The sequence below is a fragment of the Haplochromis burtoni genome, unplaced genomic scaffold (assembly GCF_018398535.1).
Source record: "Haplochromis burtoni strain Fernald_Lab_line unplaced genomic scaffold, NCSU_Asbu1 Contig_260, whole genome shotgun sequence".
Classification (NCBI taxonomy): Eukaryota; Metazoa; Chordata; class Actinopteri; order Cichliformes; family Cichlidae; genus Haplochromis; species Haplochromis burtoni.
The window spans coordinates 653,308-672,872 of NW_024582621.1; the positions used below are offsets into that span (position 1 = coordinate 653,308).

Below are 19,565 nucleotides of genomic sequence, written 5' to 3' on the forward strand. Positions count from 1 at the left end.
TGTTTGAGTTAAATACAACTACTTTTTTTTTTTTTTTTACATTTTTGCAAACAATAACTTAATAAATGTATAATATATTGGAGATTATCTAGTTTTCATGAGACAAAACAGATTTGTATTATTAGCAAACGTTACTTTATATAAAATACTAGAGGAGTAAATAAAATCATTAACATATAGAAGGAAGATCACTTGTCCTATATGGATATGTGGTGCTTTTATTGAATATTTGCTATTTTCAGGCTAAATACAGGTACTGTCTCTGCAATAATCCTATACTTCTGTTGTTAATAAAGCACTAAGTAAAAGTCTTGAGACCCCCTCATTTATCTATATTTTGCTTCCAAACAGCCAGATTATCTTGTTGTTGTTGTTGGTTTTTTTTTTCTTCTTGCTTTTGTTTGTTAGTTTTTGTTTTTGTTAGTTTTAGGGTTTTTTTTAAGTGGTCTTTTGCACAGCACTGGAGTTAACTAACAATTCCACTGAAGAATAAACTTTTTTCAGCTGCAGCATTCTATGAAATAAATATTCTCCCTGGTGTTTTGTTTTTGCCACATTTCATTGCATTTCAGCTTTGTATGTTTTGGACCTTTGAGAATCTCGAGTTCGTAATAACTGAGCTGCCAGTGGCTCAGTGAGGCAGAAAATCATCAACCAACCTGTTTTATGTGCACATGTAATCAAGTGCTGAAAATATTATTTGTAATAATGAATCAAAAGCTCAAGTTCATGCTAATATCAAAAGCATTTTTACAAAAACATAAACATGTTAAATCCTGCATTTTACACGTCAATTATAATGTATTATCCATTTGATGATATGCTTTAAATACACATATCCCATAAAAACACTCATTAGACAGCATACACACTGATTTTGACCTTCTGTGTGTATTTATACTTGAACATCAACCTCATCTGCCTCTTCTTTACAATAGCAACAACAACAAATAAATAATAAGACGTTGGTCAGAGTGGTGCTCCAAAATGCAAAAAGGTAGAGTGTCTGACTGCAGTAGCTGTAGTCTGTAATCTGAAGTTGTTTATAATTGCTGTAGATCACTGCATTACCTGCAGAAATATGAGAGAGATCGCACAAAATGAATGATTTTGGTGCAATATCAATTAAAGAAACAGTTGAATAGAATGTGTTATATATTTCTAGTCTTCGGGCACTTGAGAGGAGAACAAACACAATCTTTGCGATGAATCCAGTCATTTTTTAGCTTTCATTATTTCTATTTTCCTTATCTGTTTTTTTTTTGGTGCAGCACCTAACTTCCTCCACAGCTAGAAACAAGCGATTTAAGCTCCTCCTTTAATCCCATCAGTACTTGAATTAGTATATTTTTGCTTAATTAGTCCTTTATTTTGCCAAGTTAAAGTCTCCTTGATGTTAAAAATGTCCATTTCCAGAGTAAACTGGTCAGGTTTAGGTTTAGGATCTGAACTTATCACTTGGTTACTTGAATAATTCCTATATTAACTATGCGTATAGTTTTGCTTTTTGTTTTCTTTCTCTGTCATACTTGTTGCTTGCTTAATGCGGTATTTTCTGCTGTGCAGGCGTCATGTTATTTTTCAAGAGCTGCCTGCTGTGGTTAGAAATTGAGTAAAACCCTTAAAGCTTACCAGCAATGTACCAGAAAATGAAGAAGACGGTGGTCACGGACCAACAAAGCAGGTTACATGACCCGTACATACACCATGCAAAGAAGGCAATGATGGGTCCACAAAGATAAATAGGGATGAAGGGAATTCCTGGACAGTCCTTGAAGTACTCCCCACCTTTTAGGCACAAAGACAAAATATCACCAGAACTTCTTGCACGTCACCTGTTTGATGACTATCTTATTATTAAACCTCTGGCTTTTCTCATGAACTGTTTATTTGATCTAGTCTACACTGGTGTGGTGTATTGTTGGGGACACAGTGAAGGGCTCGCTCATGGAGTCACAGTTTTCTTAATTCAACTGTTAAGCTTTTACAACTTCTGCTTTCTTGAGCGATCAGATCCTAACAAACAAAGTGTGAAGCAGACAGTCAATATGTGTCAATATGTGTGGGACGTCTTACTGATGCTGAGAGGTAGTCTCGGATGTTATGTATCTAATTTGTTTGGAATTCAGGCTGGAGAAGACAAAAACACCTTCAGCACCATCATTAGTTAAAGTGCAGGAGCATAAAGGGAAGCTATGGTATTCTTACAACTATGCATGTCATCTTCTATTGTCTGGTCCTGTTATCTCTGTATGTGAAGCAACTAATCTGTTAATAATATCATAAAAATAACACATGCTACATGCACTGGTAATATATATTCAGATAAATTCAGTCTGAATGTGCTGCTTCTCTCACTTACCAACTATCACTTGAGCAAAGACTGTGACGAATAAAAGCACTAAGATGCAAACTGAAGGGAGACAGAATAGATTTTTAACATCACAAATGAGACGGCTCAACAGCTGCAGATGTGCTGAACAGGACTCTCTTACCTAATGATCCTGTTTGTTTTGCCATTGTGCCAACTTTCACCAGCACAGATCCAGACAGTCCAGTTGTTTTTATTTGTCAGGAAAATGAAAAGATCAGCCTGCCAGAGAAGAGAAGCGTTTACTATCCATACAGTCTTGCATAATGAGCAAACACCCAATCCTCCCACCCCCAACAGAAAATAAAATCAGGCATTACCTTTCTGCTGTGTAAGACACCCAGTTTATCTTTTCTGGCTCTTTTGTGTATGTAAATGTTAGTAACCACCAACAACATAAAAAACTTTTAAAAAAATTTCCTTTGAAGGACACTGATAAAGTGGCTCCTCCCATTTGAAGTCTACCACAAAACAAACAACAAATTTATTTGAAAATTTTGGTTCTTTTCTTTTCTTTTTTGAAAAGTAACATTTAGTTAATGCAGGCTCCAGCCCCTCTGGATTGGATTGGGAGAAGAGAATGAATGGACAGTACTTATTGTAAATAGCCTATTAAACATAAATGCAAATATAAAAGAGTACAATACAGGATGTATTATGAAACACCGAACAAATCCACCAGTGGGACGATATGACACAAACGACTGAGTGTCATGTACTGATAAGCATGTCTTAACTGGCATTAAAAGTACTCACAAGTACAAAAGTAGCATAAAAATTGTTATACCTTCATTCTCTTTATAAGGAAACGTGTTTACCTGGAGGTGCACTGAAAAAAGATGTGAAGATGTATCAAGGAAGAAGCCTGCGCCACCAAAACAACAATGCTGGAGGATTAGTGATGAAACAGAAAGTTGTGTCCTCAGGAAGCCACGTATTTGCAAGCACTTCCTCTGGGGTTTAACTGCAGTTGGCATCTGTTTACAATGCATTACTGCTAATATTTCATTAGTCTATCACAGTGTTCTCTGATTTATTTTATAGAAAAAACCTAAATAACAGTTTCCTCCTCTCCACTGAACCCCCACTCATAAAATTGCTAAAACTGCCACTCCAGCCTTTCACTTTGCAAGCCTCTATGCTTCCCGCGTGAAATCATTACAGTCTCCACTGTTTCTCTTTTGTGACACCAATAATATAGGCAATTTAAAGGTTTTGCCATAATGAAAGGTGTATTCTACATACCAAACAGAACTGCATTGTATATGAACCAATCTGTTTAAAAGGGTTTGAACGAGTGTGATTGTAAAACACTTAATTTTATTACTTTCCCTAAACTGGCTAGGCAGATAAATGGTTAGTTTATCATCATTCATTAGATTTTTTTTAATCATGATATATAATAGGCTCTTATTCAGTGGTTTCAATGGTCCAGATTAGTCAGTTGTCAGTGGCAGTTGACTATTCACAGACACTAACCCTTTTCAATTCAATTTTATTTATGTAGCGCCAAATCACAAGCGCTTTATATTGCGAAGTAAAGACCCAACAATAGTACAAAAAGGAAACAAGTGACCCACTATGAGCAAGTGCTTTGGCGACAGTGGGAAGGAAAAACTCCCCTTTAACAGGAAGAAACCTCCAACAAAACCAGGCTCAGGGAGGGGCGGGGCCATCTGCTGTGACCGGCTGGGTTAAGGGCAGAAAGACTGGACAAACACAGGGTGTCCCGCGAGCCAAGCAGGAGAAGTAATAACTAATAATTTCGCACAGAATGGTGTATAGAGGTGTATACTTCAATTCTTAACCATAGTCGTCTTGCACAGAAACAGATATTTGAATAAATAAGCTTTAATATTGAGACAGTGCCAGATTGCAAATTTTAAACATCAGATACACTAAAAATATCTTTACTGTCCATTGTGCGATTGGGTCTAATGCTTTCTTGCACAGATAACTACCGTTTAGCGTGTAGGTCCAGAATTTCTGCTTTTCAGATAAAATCGATTAGCCACACAAAGCTTCCCACTCTTGTCTTTCATTTTTATTTCTGACATGACAAAATACGGCAGGTCTTTTATTTCAAATCTCAAGATTCATGATCCATAACTTACAGCGATAAACCTCTGACAGACTTTAATGATGCGATTACATTTTGAACAGTGAAATACAGAGAAGTGTTGGTTTCCACAGAAAACAAACCTACACTTTACAGAATTATAAAGTATTAAAAACTGCATTACACAGGATTTTTTTTGTATTTGTTTATTCCCTGATTGATACCATTACCAAATGATACCATTTCATCATTTACACTCAGTAATCCGAATTTGTGGCTCATCATGTAACAGCACATCTACAGATTCACAGATGTATCAGCTGAACCCTGGCAATGACTGATGCTGGGCGTTTATCAGCAAATAGGATGGCAGTAAACGATGTCAGTGGCTGATATTTATCTGTAGCGTCACTAAAAGAGTTTAATGACGAGCTGAGATCCTTGTGAGAAAAACCTTCCTCACATTTATAATATAGACGTGTTTTCCTGGGACAAACATGGAAACAAATAGGAAAGTAAAAATAATTTTGCTGTTGGAATCAGCTCTCGCATAAATTCTTAAACACCAGTGATCTTCTTGATTTCAGAATAAAATTCCTGTAAACAGTAGCTGCTGCAGAGGTTTAGAAAATGCTCATCTTTCAACACAAGATGCGCTGTCAAATCACACACTTACAACATATTCGTAAACATATCTGCATCAGCAGCATATTCATTGTGTGCGTCCAGTACCGTCATCGTTTCTGAACGTCGTTACACGTCGTCGTCGGGATCGGCACGGCCACACAGGCAGAAGCAGAGGAGGACCAAGAAGCCGCACATGAAAAACAAACCGATCAGGATGTAAACCAGAGTGGTGGTCCAGAAGGCAAACAGGTAAAGGGTCTTGTTGCAGTAGGTGCTCACATCTGTTGCGTTTTTGGTGTAGTTGGGCTGATAAATAGAGTAGATCCATACATTACCTTAAAAAAAAAAAAAGAAAGAAAAGGAAAACAAATGAAGTGAAGAATGAATAATAATTGTTTGATCTCTCTGCACATAAGCTGGACTTTAGTGTTTGGAGGCCTGACAGCTGACAGGATGTGCAGAGCAGCACTTGAAGCCTCACTGAGCTTAGACAACTATTCTAATGATCTTAATTCATGTTACATGTACCTCTCAGGGGTTTGTGTGTAGTAATCCATTAAAACAGCCATATATTGCCACCTAGTGGCCCTTGCATGTTACACCATTCTCATTCTCACCCTTCAAAAATATCTGGTTTTAGTAATCCAGTTTTTTCCTTCTCTGGATTATGTGCATCTAATCCATCTTACTTTTATCCTGGTTGTTCAAAACAGAACTTATAGGCTCACTCTGATCCAAGTACAGACTTTCAAACATGATCAAATTCAGATTACCAGCATTTTCATTAGGATGCTGGGGGTGCTAAAATAAAAAAATAAAAAATTAAAACAAAATTAGAAAGATTCCCAATTAACTGCCTGCAGTTTGTTAACGCCCTATGACAAATGGAAGATCTGTTCAGAACGCACCCTGCCTCTCGACCAATGGTAGCTTGGATAGGTTCCAGCGCCCCTGCGAGCCTGATAAAATTTGATTGAAGTTTGATGATAAACAGCTATTTTGGGAATATTTAATTAGCAAGAAATTTGCTATTTTATCCACAATCAAGTTTACCTCACCTACTTTATCATGACTCAGAAGCACTGTACTGCATGACCTAAATAACTGCACTACCACAAAAGCCACAATTAAGACAGATACAGTCAGCTACTGCTGGTGATGTCAGCTAGCAAAAGAGACAATTGAAAAGATGATTGAAAACATCAGCTGAGACATTTTCTGCACTTTTTGGCTCTGACAGAAAGCAGCAAACACTGAGAGCCTATGGATAGATTTAAGTCTTTAATGAGTTAAGGTTTATCTACTGTGATCACCTTTAACATTCTTAATTCATAACCTTTTTTTAAATAATGTCTTGATTACTTCTGAAAACTAGGCCCAGTTTCCCAGACATGGATTAATCCAAATCTTACACCACCATCATTTTCTAACATAACTTTACTAAATTTACTTCTTTATCCCTTCTTGTGAGGCGTTTGGATGCCCCTACCCAGGAAATACCAGTACTTGAGGGCGATAAGGCCATCGGGAAGTGTGAGACAATGAGGAAGCTGAGGAGCATTTTCTCAGAGACTTTGCACAACCTTAAGTATTTTTAGAACCAGAGTAGTCACGTCGCAGCAGTCACGTCGCAGGTTTAAGAAACTTCTCCATTCGCTAAACTTTTAAGAACTGGAAGCTACATCCATCATTCATATACAGATTGTGATCTGCTCTTCCCTCTGCCAAGAATAATGGCTATTGATCTTCTGACCAATGAGAAAAGAGAGCATATTGATCAATCAACACTCAACCCTAAAGACTACAGTCCTAATTTACATCCATGTTTTCGAGCTTGTACTCCTTGTTTTCGTAGCGGCTAGCTTCTTTCACGCAGTGCTAGCGTGGGATATCAGTTTTAATGATTAGACAGGGAATCCTGCACCCTGCATGAAGCACACTGTAAACATTGCCTGTTCTGTTTGCGGTGCTGAGAGCCGTTAATGTTTAATCTCTTCGGTGTGAATTTATGCTGGTTGTTTGTCCGTTGACCATGATTGCATTTACACAATTTTAACAGGCAGCCAACCAGAAACGGGTCACTTCCTTTACTTTTTAACTCACCAGCGATAAACCAGCAGAAGAGAAAGACAGATGTCAAGGAGTTCCAGGTTGTGCAGATTGTGCTCAGAGGGTTGGAGGTGCCTTCTTCGGGCTCCCTGGCGCAGGGCAAGCAGGAGAGCAACGACAGAATCAGGCCAAAGACTCCCACCACTATCAGATAGATGGGGATGAAGTGCTCACGCGGACACTCATGAAGGTATATTGTCCCTGGTGGACACAAGGAGGATGATTCAAAAAAAAGAACAATCTGAGCTGCCTGGAAAACTTTAATACTTGTGAACACTCAGTCAAGTAAGTATGGAGCTCACCAATTGCAATCTGAGCAATGGGCATGCCGCACAAAATCACTTTTGAAATCGCTGCAAGAAAAATCAAACACTGAACTCATTTTCTTCACATGATATTTACAGAAATGAAACTATGACACCAGTGTTCCACCAGATTTTACCTAGAGCGGGTGCTGGGGGTTGAGGATGGTTCCGGATGCGTCCCAGAAGGTTACTGTTCGCCATTTTTCCTAATGAGTTTCTTCACCTGCAAAGGAAGATAAAGAGCTGAGCTGGTGAGAGAAAAAAAAAATTGTTCAGATTCTTTTAAAGGTCAAAGTGAAGTTGTGCAAAGCGATTTTGAGCAGCCAGAAAAGGCGGTGACAATGAAGCAAACAAAACAAATCTTCTGATTACAATACAAGAAATTTGTATCTTTGTCTGTGAGCTCCTCCTTCGTCTGAGGCTCCTGTGCGCTCCAACCTACAGGTTTGTCAGGTCATCAAGCGGGCTATCAAACATCGAGAAATGTTTGAAAACGACCCAATTTTAGCATATGAACATCCACCACTTCTATTCTTTTTTAATTTTCCCCAATGTGATTAAGTACAACAGCTTGCTGGCAGCACACACACTAGGATTGGATACCAAACTCTGTATTTTTCAGGCTACTACGAAATCAGTCTGCAACAGATGTTTGGTACCATAACATGAGGACTGGTACCAGGATTAGAGGAAGAAAGAGAGCGTTCCTGTGATGTGTTGAGGAAGAACAAAAACACAGGATGGTGGCAGCGGTGGTGAGCCACAAACAATCTCAATTGAAAGGACTCTCAGAAAAAAAATTGTCATGGCAACACAGCACATCTAATCTGATGAAACACCAGGTCAGTCACAACATACTGTATATCTAAGACATGAAGATTATATCAAATCTGAAAACCAAATTCACTAGCAGAGCGGCAGCTAGCATTAACATTGGGAGATAATGAGGAAACTTTTAGTGAGACGTTGTTGTTAACAGTAAATCACCCTACCTTTATGTGAGATGGCACGTCTGAAATATTTCTATTTCACGGAGGAGCCATGTTCCACACTGAAGCTCTCTGAGCGCTCAATAAGATGTAACTGATTAAAAAAAAAACAAAAAACAACTTAACCCTCTCATTAAACTTTTTGTTGCTAATGCACAACCAAGTCCTGCAGTGGTACTTCTGAGTAAAAAAAAAACACCTCATAAAATATGTATGTGGGGTGATCAGGTTGTTAGTTTTTAACTGTTGCAAATTGGCAACGCCTGCCTTGAGAGGGTTAAATGGACACCTCTGAGTCTTGCAAAATTTTACATTCTTGTAATATTTATAGACCGTCAACTGAAACCTCCCAAATATTTCAGTGTCATTGCTAAAAATAAAAACAAAATAAAAGAGCAACTTTTATTAATTGAGAAGCTTTAAACAAAAAATGAAATTACTGACCAAAACTCCAATCATCGCATTAGACAAACATATTTTCATTTCATTGTAAATGAAGGTGATGGCATCGTGCATTAGTAGCTATGATAACACACTTTATAATTCATGGGCATGCGTCCAGCTATCAAGTGTGTCTCTTCTATAAAGTAGGAGAGACTCAGAAGAGAGAGTCCAAAACAATGAATACTACATTTCCCATACTGCAGCTGGACCCCATCTCTCATCGAACAAATTCCCATCTGAGGTAGGGTCCTTTAATAGCAAAGCAGGCCACATGAGCCTAAATTCAATTTACTTTCTTGCAGTTTATGTTGCAGCTCTTAATTATGAGCACAGACAGTAAATGTGATTAAACGCGGTGAACACAGAGTGGATTCAGTCTGTGTGGAAACTGGACCGACTGAACTGCAGTGAAGAAGATAAAGGGGAAGAAGGAGAGGTGTGTCTGCATTCACTACAAAGCCAGTTTGACCAATATTACTGGAAGAGCAGAGAAAAGAAACAGCTCGTGTTCCACATTACAAAAGAGAGAACGCAGACACAATCACGAGCAGGGGAAAAATGTAAAGCATGTGTGATCCTGTTGAACAAACTTTTAACAGCATCCGAGTTGCTTTACGGAGTTCCTATAAAAGTGACGTAATTGCTTTCAACCCCCCCCCATACGCGTTATAATGTTCCCTATCCAGCACGTTTAACGTTAAACTGCAGCCTCGCCTTAATTTTTTAAGCTCGCAAGACGGTAAGCGTCTCCGCCTGCGTGGGACACAGACACGAAGCGCGTGTCGTCTCTCGAGCCCTCAAACAACAGCAAAAAGTCAACACAAAGACAGAGGGAGGGGGAAATGAGTTTCTGTGTTTAAATAAACGAATGACAGATTCCCTTTTAAATCTCTTACCTTGTGCTCACTCCGAGTTCACCTCCTGCCAGCTGCTCGCGTCTCTGACAGCCTCACCTAGTCAGATGCAAAGCCTCCGCCTCGAGGGAGCGCGCGCACAAACTAAAGCGCTCGCTCACGCGGTCAGCTGATCGTGAAAGAGGCGAGAGGTGACAGGCTCTGACACACATCCGGTTTAATAATGAGAGTTGTTAACGATAAGCTTCAAAATGACTGTGAAACACACTGTGTAAACACTTCAATACTTAAATAAAACAGTTTGAAAAACAATTACTTAATGCAATTTTAAACTGTTGTTCTTTTCATACCACCGGCCTAAAAAATGGCTCCAAAAAGGTTTCTGAATGTTTCATTCCTTTGGACTGTTTTCAGAGATATATTTCAATATTTATTTATTTTTAAATTTCCAGGCTAATATGTTAAACTGGTGTTAAATATTTGAGAAAGAAGGAACGATTGTAACATAAAATGCAAATAAGGCTGAATTACTAAGGGTGTCATTAGGGTGAAATCATCTTTCTGCTCAAAGCAATGGTCGTGGCAGTTTGAGGTCCTTCACTTCTTACAGCAGCTGCTCACACATAGCAGCTGTCCTGATAATCAAATGCTGTCACATGAGAGCAGATAAAAGGTGAATGGGCCGTTTGTTCTTCTCAAAAGTTTATTGTTTGCATTTAAACAGAGGAGTGGAGCTCTGCGAATATCAGCAATACACGTATATGTGCATTGTTTTTGTAAGCATTGTAATGTGTAGTAATGCTACAAGACAGATTTGAGTCTAATGAGAAGAAATGCTATTAAAAATGATTCACCCTTACGGGTCCCAGTGATGTCACCGGATATTTCATTACATGCACTCATATATGTACTGATAAAGAAATGAGCGCAGTGCTGTTTAATGCTTTGATTTTAATTTGACATGTTTATGCTTTTAAAAAAACAGATAAAATGATTTTAAAAGAAAGGAATGCAAACTGTGAACTTTTGGTTCTCTGTCTGCAGCGGTCTGTAATCCGAACCGCTCAGTCTGACCACTGGAGATAAAAATAGTCGTTAAGTCAGATTTGTTATTGAATTACGGTGTGTATTTCATACTGCTGATTCTAGCTTTTTACTACAAGTGCTTTTAGTTTCATTTATTTATGAAAATTATGTATTGTATATGTATATATATGATATATGTATATTTTTAAAATGTTATATTGTTACATAAAAATCATTTGAGGCCTTCCCCCCGAGACAAGAGTCAGTCTAAGTCTGCTCACCTTCGTTTTGTGGCGTTCCCTCCTCCCTCCTGTACTATAGCGTACTATAGTAAGGGTGTCTGGGTCTTCCCTTAGGAATAGGGCAAGTTGCTCGGTCATTTGGGGGGGCAGAGAATAGAACCGATGCTCCTCCACATACATGAAAGAAGCCAGTAAAGGATGTTCAGGCATCAGCCATGTCCAACTGCAGGGAGATGGCAGGACAGGACAGAACATGCTCTTAGCTGACTGACCATTTCAGTGATTTAAGGCAAGTAGGTCTGCTGAGTGATAATAAAATAAAAAAGAGATTTTTTCTATTGACGTGTGAGAAATGATATGTAAGAAATTATATAACATTTATGATCCTAACTGAGAAAAAAATATGGTCATGGTAGTTTGTGGTCCTTCACTTCTGATAGCAGGAGCTCACACATAGCAGCTGTCCACACACCTGATAATCAAATGCTGTCAAATGAGAGCAGATAAAAGCTAAATGGGCTGTCTGTTCCTTTTAAACAGATTGGGGCTCTTCAAATACCAGCAAAATGTGTATCTGTTCATTGGTTTTTGTGAGCACTGTAATTGGTTTTGGTGAGTGCTGTGAGGCAGGCAGGGTGGAGGACCCAAATCCAGGACTCAAAGTAAAGTAAAACTCAAAGCTCAGCCTTTATTGCTATAAAAACTCTTCGTAGGAATAAACATTACAAAAACCTCAAATGCAGAACTAAAACCTAAACTGGGAACTGGAACCTAGAAACTAAAAGACTCAAGCCAACCAATGCTCAGGACACGGAGGGAGAATACACAGCACAGAGACATTGTCATTCACTGCTTTCTGTCGCACCGTACACGGGCAAAACAAAACAGGAGCACCAAAAGTCAAAACAAAAAAGTCCAAAAACAGTGTCCCAAACAACCCAATTTGGGTGGCTGACCCAGAAGGTTGAGAGCCCAGGAGCCTGGAAAACAGTTCAGGAGGCAGCCCATTGAGCCAACAGTGACAGAGGATCTCAGGAGGCCGACCGCAAAACAGTGGAGGCGACTAGCTGAGACAGACAGCTGGTGTGACCCCTCAGATCCTCCAGCGGAAACAGACGGTGGCATGCAAGCCACTGAGTGCTGGAGCGGGTCACCAGAGCCCCTAGTGGGAAACAGACAGCAGGTATGGAGGCCCCTGGCTGAGACAAAGCTAGCTGAGGCTACGTGGAACACCCAGCCAGCTCTGGACACTTCGCCACAGCGCTGCAGCGAGACAAAGTTTATTGCAGGCTGGGTGAGCTCGCCTGAGCTCTCTGTGGAAGCTGCTGCAGACAGCTGAAATGGCCTGGTAGAGCTTTCAGGTGACACAGCTGAAGGAGGCTGAGAGAGTTCAGCTGAGCTCTCAGTCGATGATGGTGGTAGCTGAACCAACTGTACTAGCTCCATATCCTCCAGGCTCCCAGAGGCTGCTGAGGTCTGAAACTCAGCCTCTGGGGAAGCCCTGGAGAGAGTGACAGTCTCCTCCTTCTTGGGACACAGAAATGCTCTTTGTAATTTGTTTCTCTGCTGAGAATGAGCAATTGAAAAACAGCCCTTTACATTCACAGTCTTAGAGTTAACATTCCTGGTCATTAGAACTATGGGCTCGGCAGGAGCAACATTGAAACAGTCAGTAAAGTCCTGTGAATGGGGACTTCTGTCTGTCTCAGACAGAAGAACCAGTTGTTAACGCTTCTGCAGTTATCTTAGCAGTAAAACAATTACCTTTAGTTCACTGAGGATTTACAGACTCAAGGTTAACAGGCTCAGAAACAGATAACTCTACCTCAGAATATACTGACTTAAATTTTACAGATTTAGTGAAAGAGTATTGGTTCAGACTCAATGTTAGCTTGTTAGTTTGTGATTTTGCCCCTTGTGCAGTGTAGCAAACGTTCTCCAACTGACTGGCACAAACAGAAATCTCAGGTTTTTCAAAATCAGAAACAAAATCAGATTTCTTGTTCCTTGGGCAGAGAGAAACAGCTTTTAGGCCTTGTGAGGTGAGGTCCTCAGTCACGGTCTTAATTGTTATACATTTTGGAGGGGTAAGGAAAAATTATGTTCTACTCACCACAGCCGTCTGTTCTGAAGAAGTCCCTGGTGTGGGCTGTGGCGGGCAGGATGAAGGACCCAAATGCAGAACTCAGAAACAGAAAGTAAAACTCAAAGCTCAGCTTTTATTGCTGCAAAAACTCTTTGTAGGAATAAACATTACAAGACCAAACCAAAACCTCAAATGCAGAACTAAAAACTAAACTGGGAACAGGAACCTAACAACAAACTAAGAAACTCGAGCCAGGCAATGCTCAGGACACAAAGGGAGAACACAGCATGGAGACATTGTGTATGACGCGATAGCAAGCAATGAATGACAAAGGACTAAAATACACAGCGGAGTGATTTGGGAAGTGGAGACAGGAGGAAAGCACAGGAAAACAATACAAAAATGCAAGAAACTCAAAATGCTGGGTCCAAATGACCCAGAACTGTGACAAATGCTACAAGACAGATTGAGTCTCAATGAGAAGAAAATGCTAGTTAAAAATGACTCACCCTTACGTGGTCCCAGTGATGTCACCATATTTAATTACAGCACTCACTGTACTATGTACTGACAAAGAAATGAGCGCAGTGCTGTTAATAACTTTGATTTAATTTAATTTTATAGTTTAAACGATATGTCTTTAAAAGAAGATGCAAAGAACTACAAGGAGATGCCGGCAAAGAGACAGGACATGCTGGAGAGATTATGGCTCTTAGCTGACTGACATTTCAATGACTTAAGGCAAGTAGGTCTGCTGAGTGATGATAAAATAAAACAGGCTTACACAGTGTTTATAGTTTAATTATGAGAAATGCAAATGTGAGCCAAACATCACCATTTTAATGAATAAAACAAAAAATAAATAACAAATCAATAAAAATACAACACATAACAATGCATATTTTAAAATAACACAAACTGGTTTGGCAGCAGTCCCACTGTTCTTGTTGAACTGCTGTGTTTGTGCCTGCATAACTGAGCAGTAGATCACCACAGAGCATCTGTCAGTACATTAATAACCTAATTATTAAAGTCCCACAGCAAAGTGCAAGAGACCAAGCAGCTCACTGTGGTTTAAAATACAACAGGTCAAAAACCCCAAAAAACTACAGCACCTTTATTTGCTCATCAGCTTCTACCTGAGAGGGCAGTGTTTGCCAGGGCAGCCAGACTGTCACAAGTCTGTGAGGCACACGCTGGAAGACGTCTCAAGATAGATGCAACCTCTGAGCCCTGAGCGAGACCGTCTGCCTCGCAGATTCATCACGAGGCTTCGACTCCTCTCAGACTCGGCCGTCTGGAGTCGAGTCTCACCGAGAAGCGAGTCCCACAGCAGACCTCTGCTGTATATCTGTCAATATACAGGAAGCCCATTAGCCCTGTGTGTTTGTGTGCTGCGTGAGAGGGAACAGGAATGTGCCAAACCTCAACAGAGATGTCTGTGTTGGGGTATCTCCTGTAGAAGATGGTTCTCAGGTTGAATTCAGGGTTTCTGCTCTCCTTGAACACCCGCGTCCTGACGTTGTCATTCTCACATCTCACTACAGCGTAAACATCGGGGGCTGTGGAACAAAATCCAGCACGGTGTAAAGAAAGAAAGAAAACACCAAGGGAGATATGTGCAATAATTAAGAGTCTGCCCAAATATGAGTCTTTCATTTTGCAGTCACCTGTTTGTTTGGGAGGGCGGAGTCCTGACGCCCTGTGTAGATAAACTGTGGTCACCACTGTGGGCTGAGGTAGAAAACAGTGGAGCACAGAGGGAGACGGTAAGTCCTCCCTCAGTTCCCTTCATGGAAAAAAGAAATAACTAAATTAAACGCAGAGGACTGGGAATAGTGAAGGGAAAAAGAGATTTTTTCTGTGAAAGTGGAAAAAATTAAATGTAAGAAATAACATAAAATTTATGATGCTAATAGTGGTTTCATATTGATTTTTATAATTTATCAAAAAAATGTCTATGTCATATTTACTGTTTGTTTGGTTTTGTTTTTTTTCTCTGTTCCGCGGAAGGACAAAACCACCAAAATGAAGATTATTTGAATTATAAATACAAAAATAATTAATAAATAAATAAATATACTTTATGAGTAAATAAATATTAAAACTGTTCCATTACTTAATTTAAAAAATGTCATTTACATTTATTTTTCTGTTACTTCCTAAATCTTTCCTGTATTATTTAATTTCGTATTTATTCACCTGATTATTAACTACTTGATTTTTTATTTTATTTTTAGTAATTTAAATTTTCATGTAAATAGTTGACATGTAAATTAGTTGAACCATCCTGTAAAGCATTCTCCTGAAGCCAACAAACGTGCTTTTGTAGAATCCATTTCAGTAAACATGTTCATTCCCTCCATGAATCGCTACCTTATTGTGGTGGAGGGGTTTGTGTGTTCCAGGGATCCCAGGGCTATGTTGTCTGGGGGCTTCTGCCCCGTCAGGGTCTCCCATGGCAAATTGGTCCTAGGTGAGGGACCAGACAAAGAGCGATTCAGAAGACCCCTATGAAGAAGAACATCGAGGGAACAGTTTACCCTGCCCGGGATAGGGTTACCGGGGCCCCGCCCTGGAGCCAGGCCCGGGGAGGGTGCCCGAGGGCGAGCGTCTGGTGGCTGGGCCTTAGTCCATGGGGCCCGGCCGGGCACAGCCCGAAGAGGAGACATGGGCCCATCCTCCCGCAGGCCCACCACCCACAGGAGGCGCCATAGGGGTCGGGTGCATTGTGTGCCGGGTGGCGGCCAGGAGAGGAGGCCCTGGCAATAGGGACATGGAATGTCACCTCTCTGGTGGGGAAGGAGCCTGAGTTAGTGCGTGAGGTTGAGAGGTACCGGCTAGATATAGTCGGGCTCACCTCTACGCATGGCTTGAGCTCTGGAACTGGGGGCAGGGGGTGCTCGAAGGTGACTCTGTTGTCCTGCTGGGAGACTTCAATGCTCACGTGGGTAACGACAGCGAGACCTGGAGGGGCGTGATTGGGAGGAACGGCCTCCCTGATCTGAACCCGAGCGGTGCTTTGTTATTGGACTTCTGTGCTAATCACAGTTTGGCCATAACAAACACCCTGTTCGAACATAAGAGTGTCCATAAGTGCACGTGGCACCAGGACGCTCTAGGCCGTAGGTCGATGATCGATTTTGTAATCGTATCACCAGACCTGCGACCATATGTTCTGGACACTCGGGTAAAGAGAGGGGCTGAGCTGTCAACTGATCACCACCTGGTGGTGAGTTGGATCAGGTGGCGGGGGAGGACGCTGGACAGACCTGGTGCACCTAAACGCGTAGGGAGGGGGACATTGAGTCCGAATGGACCATGTTCAGCATCTCCATTGCCGAAGCTGCTGCATTGAGCTGCGGCCGCAAGGTGGTTGGTGCCTGCCGTGGTGGTAATCCCCGAACCAAATGGTGGACACCAGAGGTGAAGGGAGCCACCAGGCTGAAGAAGGAGTCCTATCGGGCTTGGTTAGCCTGTGGGACTCCGGAGGCAGCCGACAGGTATCGACAGGCCAAGCGGAATGCGGCTCGGGCAGTGGCTGAAGCAAAAACTCGGGTGTGGGAGGAGTTCGGAGAGGCCATGGAAAAAGACTTTCGGACTGCCTCGAAGAGATTCTGGCAAACCGTCAGGCGTCTCAGGAGGGGAAAGCGGTGCTCTACCTGCACTGTGTATAGTGCTGGCGGAGCGCTGCTGACGTCGACTGAGAAAATTGTCAGGTGCCCCGTGGAAGTGATACTTTCGAAGGACCGATGGGACCTTACTATCACCCACTGACACGTCTTGCCTGATGGAGGGAAGCAGAGTCTGGGGATGAGGGGATCGACCCCGCCATTCGGTTGCGAGTCACTCAGCGTTACCACCTTGGGGAGCCCCTGTTATGAGGTTGCCCAATTCCAGTGAGGCAGTTAAACAACTCCTTGGTGGCAGAGCCCCTGGTGTATGATGAGGTCCGCCCCGAGTTCCTGAAGGCTCTGGACGTTGTAGGGCTGTCCTGGTTGACACGCCTCTACAATGTTGCGTGGAGATCAGGGGCAGTACCCCTGGACTGGCAGACCGGGGTGGTGGTCCCCATCTTTAAGAAGGGGGACCGGAGGGTGTGTTCCAACTACAGGGGGATCACACTCCTCAGCCTCCCTGGGAAAGTCTATGCCAGGGTGCTGGAAAGGAGAGTTCGTCCGCTAGTCGAACCTCGGATACAGGAGGAACAATGCGGTTTTCGTCTTGGTCGCAGAATGGCTGGACATGGGCTTTCGCTTTGGTGGCCTCAGAATCTCATCTCTGATTTTTGCGGATGATGTGGTTCTGTTGGCTTCATCGGGTGAGGGCCTCCAGCTCGCACTGGAACGGTTCGCAGCCGAGTGTGAAGCAGCGGGAATGAGGATCAGCACCTCCAAATCTGAGGCCATGGTTCTCAGCCGGAAAAGGGTGGAGTGCCCACTCCGGGTCGGGGATGAGTTCCTGCCCCAAGTGGAGGAGTTCAAGTATCTCGGGGTCTTGTTCGCGAGTGATGGGAGAAGGGAGCCGGAGATCGACAGACGGATTGGGGCTGCAGCTGCAGTAATGCGGACGCTGCACCGGTCCGTCGTGGTGAAGAGGGAGCTGAGTGTAAAAGCGAAGCTCTCAATTTACCGGTCGATCTACGTCCCTACCCTCACCTATGGCCACGAGCTGTGGGTAGTGACCGAAAGAACGAGATCGCGGATACAAGCGGCAGAAATGAGCTTCCTCCGAAGGGTGGCTGGCTCTCCCTTAGAGATAGGGTGAGTAGTACCGCTGCTGCTTCCACATCGAAAGGAGCCAGCTGAGGTGGTTCGGGCATCTGACAAGGATGCCTCCTGGGCGCCTCCTGGGTGAGGTGTTCCGGGCATGTCCCACCGGGAGGAGGCCCCGGGGCAGACCCAGGACACGCTGGAGAGATTATATCTCTCGGCTGGCCTGGGAATGCCTTGGTGTTCCCCTGGATAAGCTGGAGGAGGTGGCTGGGGAGAGGGAGGTCTGGGCCTCCCTGCTTAGGCTGCTGTCCCCGCAACCTGGCCTCGGATAAAGCGGATGAAGATGGATGGATGGATCATCCAGTATGTGAAATGCTGAACTTGTAAAAGTGCCACTTGCAGAATAAATTGAAATGCAGAAAGTCAGTAGGTAAATAAATTGAAATTTAATCGCAGAATTCAAAACACTGGAAACATAAATTGTGGCAAATATAAAAATAAAACTGTAATAAAAAAAACTTTTTTGGTTTTGAAACCTTTGGGCAGCTTCTGCCCTCCGTACCTTTTCAGTATCTACAAATATCAGAACGTTCAAAGCTATTTCTAACCCTTCTTTCCTGACCAGCATTTCACCTGAGTCTGATACGAGAGTGGGAGAAGAGGCGAAGCAGGAAGCATCCAGTGACGCCCGGCAGGAAGGTGGTGGGCAGCACAACATAACGTCCCAGAGTCAGAGTTCCCCTCAGTGTCACACTCCGGGAATCCATGTAGATGGAGCTGGCCGCCTGCTCCACCACGCACTGCACCCGACTGCAGCGGTTCACCTCCACCTGCAGATGATGAGGAAGGACTGAAATATTTTTTTATGACTCAAAAAGTGTGAGGTTGCTCAGTGGCCCGGCTCACCTTCAACACCTCAAAGCCAATAGGCAGGTTTTCTCCTTTTCCATTTTTCCTCCACATCCTCCTGTCCTCCTGCTGCAGACAGATCAGCACCTCCTCCTCTTTGGCTCGCACCTCAAACATGAACTAATAAGAATGAAAAGTCATTTTTAGCATTCATGTGCTGATGCAAACCCTGGTTTCAATCTTATATTTACCTGTGGATTGTGCAGGAAGGTGTCCCTGTGATTGATACATCCACCACACCGGCTCCTCTTATCCAACTCCACCTTCCAGACTCCATTCACCTTCCCACCACCCTTTTCTGCTGTCACTTTGTTCACATCAGGCTTGCTTCTTCCTCTTTTCCTTCCTTCCTGTTGACTCTCACCTAGTCGATCATCCTTTCTGTTCCCACGCTGCTTAGTCCCTCCAGGCCCGTTGCTGCTCTTACTCAGAGTCAGTGTAGGGTTACTCTGGAGCACAGTGGGTGGAGGTGGTCCATGGGTGGGGGGAGGTAGAACCCACTCCCCGTAGCAGCTCACTTCTCTCCAGCGAGATCTCGGCCACAGCAGAGTCCTCTCCACCAGTCTGCACACCACCACGTCTGTAAAGTGTTGACAGAAGTCCTCGAAATCCATCCTGAGGGAAAAGGAAAAGAATAAAATGTGAGGCAGAAACCAGCTAACCCACATGACTTTTTGTTCTTCAAATAATAAAAATCAGAAGTACCAAAACTCCCCGACATCACGAACAACAAGCCCCATCTTGTCCCTCTCTGCACGACTCAGTTGCTGCCACTGCTCTGACCTGCAGGGGGCACACAAGGACAGAAAGCAGAACACTTGGAAAGGAC

General features: G+C 42.6%; 1 protein-coding gene and 1 long non-coding RNA gene across 8 annotated transcripts in view; both read right to left on the bottom strand.

Annotated features, from left to right (window-relative positions):
* LOC121815654 overlaps nucleotides 1–3,937 on the bottom strand; it is a 5,963-nt gene extending 2,026 nt beyond the window's left edge. Inside the window, exons 1-5 of one of the 3 annotated variants that reach the window (XR_006055236.1) lie at nucleotides 3,190–3,937; nucleotides 2,496–2,593; nucleotides 2,363–2,413; nucleotides 1,633–1,788; nucleotides 67–1,071 (exon numbers count right to left, since the gene is read on the bottom strand). This is a non-coding gene — a long non-coding RNA (uncharacterized LOC121815654). Of the gene's footprint in view, nucleotides 1–65; nucleotides 1,072–1,632; nucleotides 2,594–3,189 lie in introns of those variants that run through there. The other 2 variants (XR_006055237.1, XR_006055235.1) reach the window with 2 other exon arrangements.
* Nucleotides 3,938–4,669: 732 nt separating this feature from the next.
* The window catches only part of LOC102301387 (calpain-5), a 20,974-nt gene continuing 6,078 nt past the window's right edge, over nucleotides 4,670–19,565 (bottom strand). The window contains exons 7-16 of one of the 5 annotated variants that reach the window (XR_006055241.1): nucleotides 19,442–19,519; nucleotides 18,928–19,351; nucleotides 18,734–18,856; nucleotides 18,461–18,657; nucleotides 9,801–11,249; nucleotides 8,464–8,554; nucleotides 7,609–7,694; nucleotides 7,469–7,519; nucleotides 7,161–7,367; nucleotides 4,670–5,392 (exon numbers count right to left, since the gene is read on the bottom strand). Coding sequence is in view for 1 of the 5 variants with exons in the window: in XM_042227429.1 (XP_042083363.1) it covers nucleotides 14,287–14,463; nucleotides 14,538–14,674; nucleotides 14,783–14,901; nucleotides 18,461–18,657; nucleotides 18,734–18,856; nucleotides 18,928–19,351; nucleotides 19,442–19,519 (1,255 nt within the window). In the remaining 4 variants the exon portion in view is untranslated. Of the gene's footprint in view, nucleotides 5,393–7,160; nucleotides 7,368–7,468; nucleotides 7,520–7,608; nucleotides 7,720–8,463; nucleotides 8,555–9,800; nucleotides 11,250–13,761; nucleotides 14,464–14,537; nucleotides 14,675–14,782; nucleotides 14,902–18,460; nucleotides 18,658–18,733; nucleotides 18,857–18,927; nucleotides 19,352–19,441; nucleotides 19,520–19,565 lie in introns of those variants that run through there. The other 4 variants (XR_006055240.1, XR_006055238.1, XR_006055239.1 and 1 more) reach the window with 4 other exon arrangements.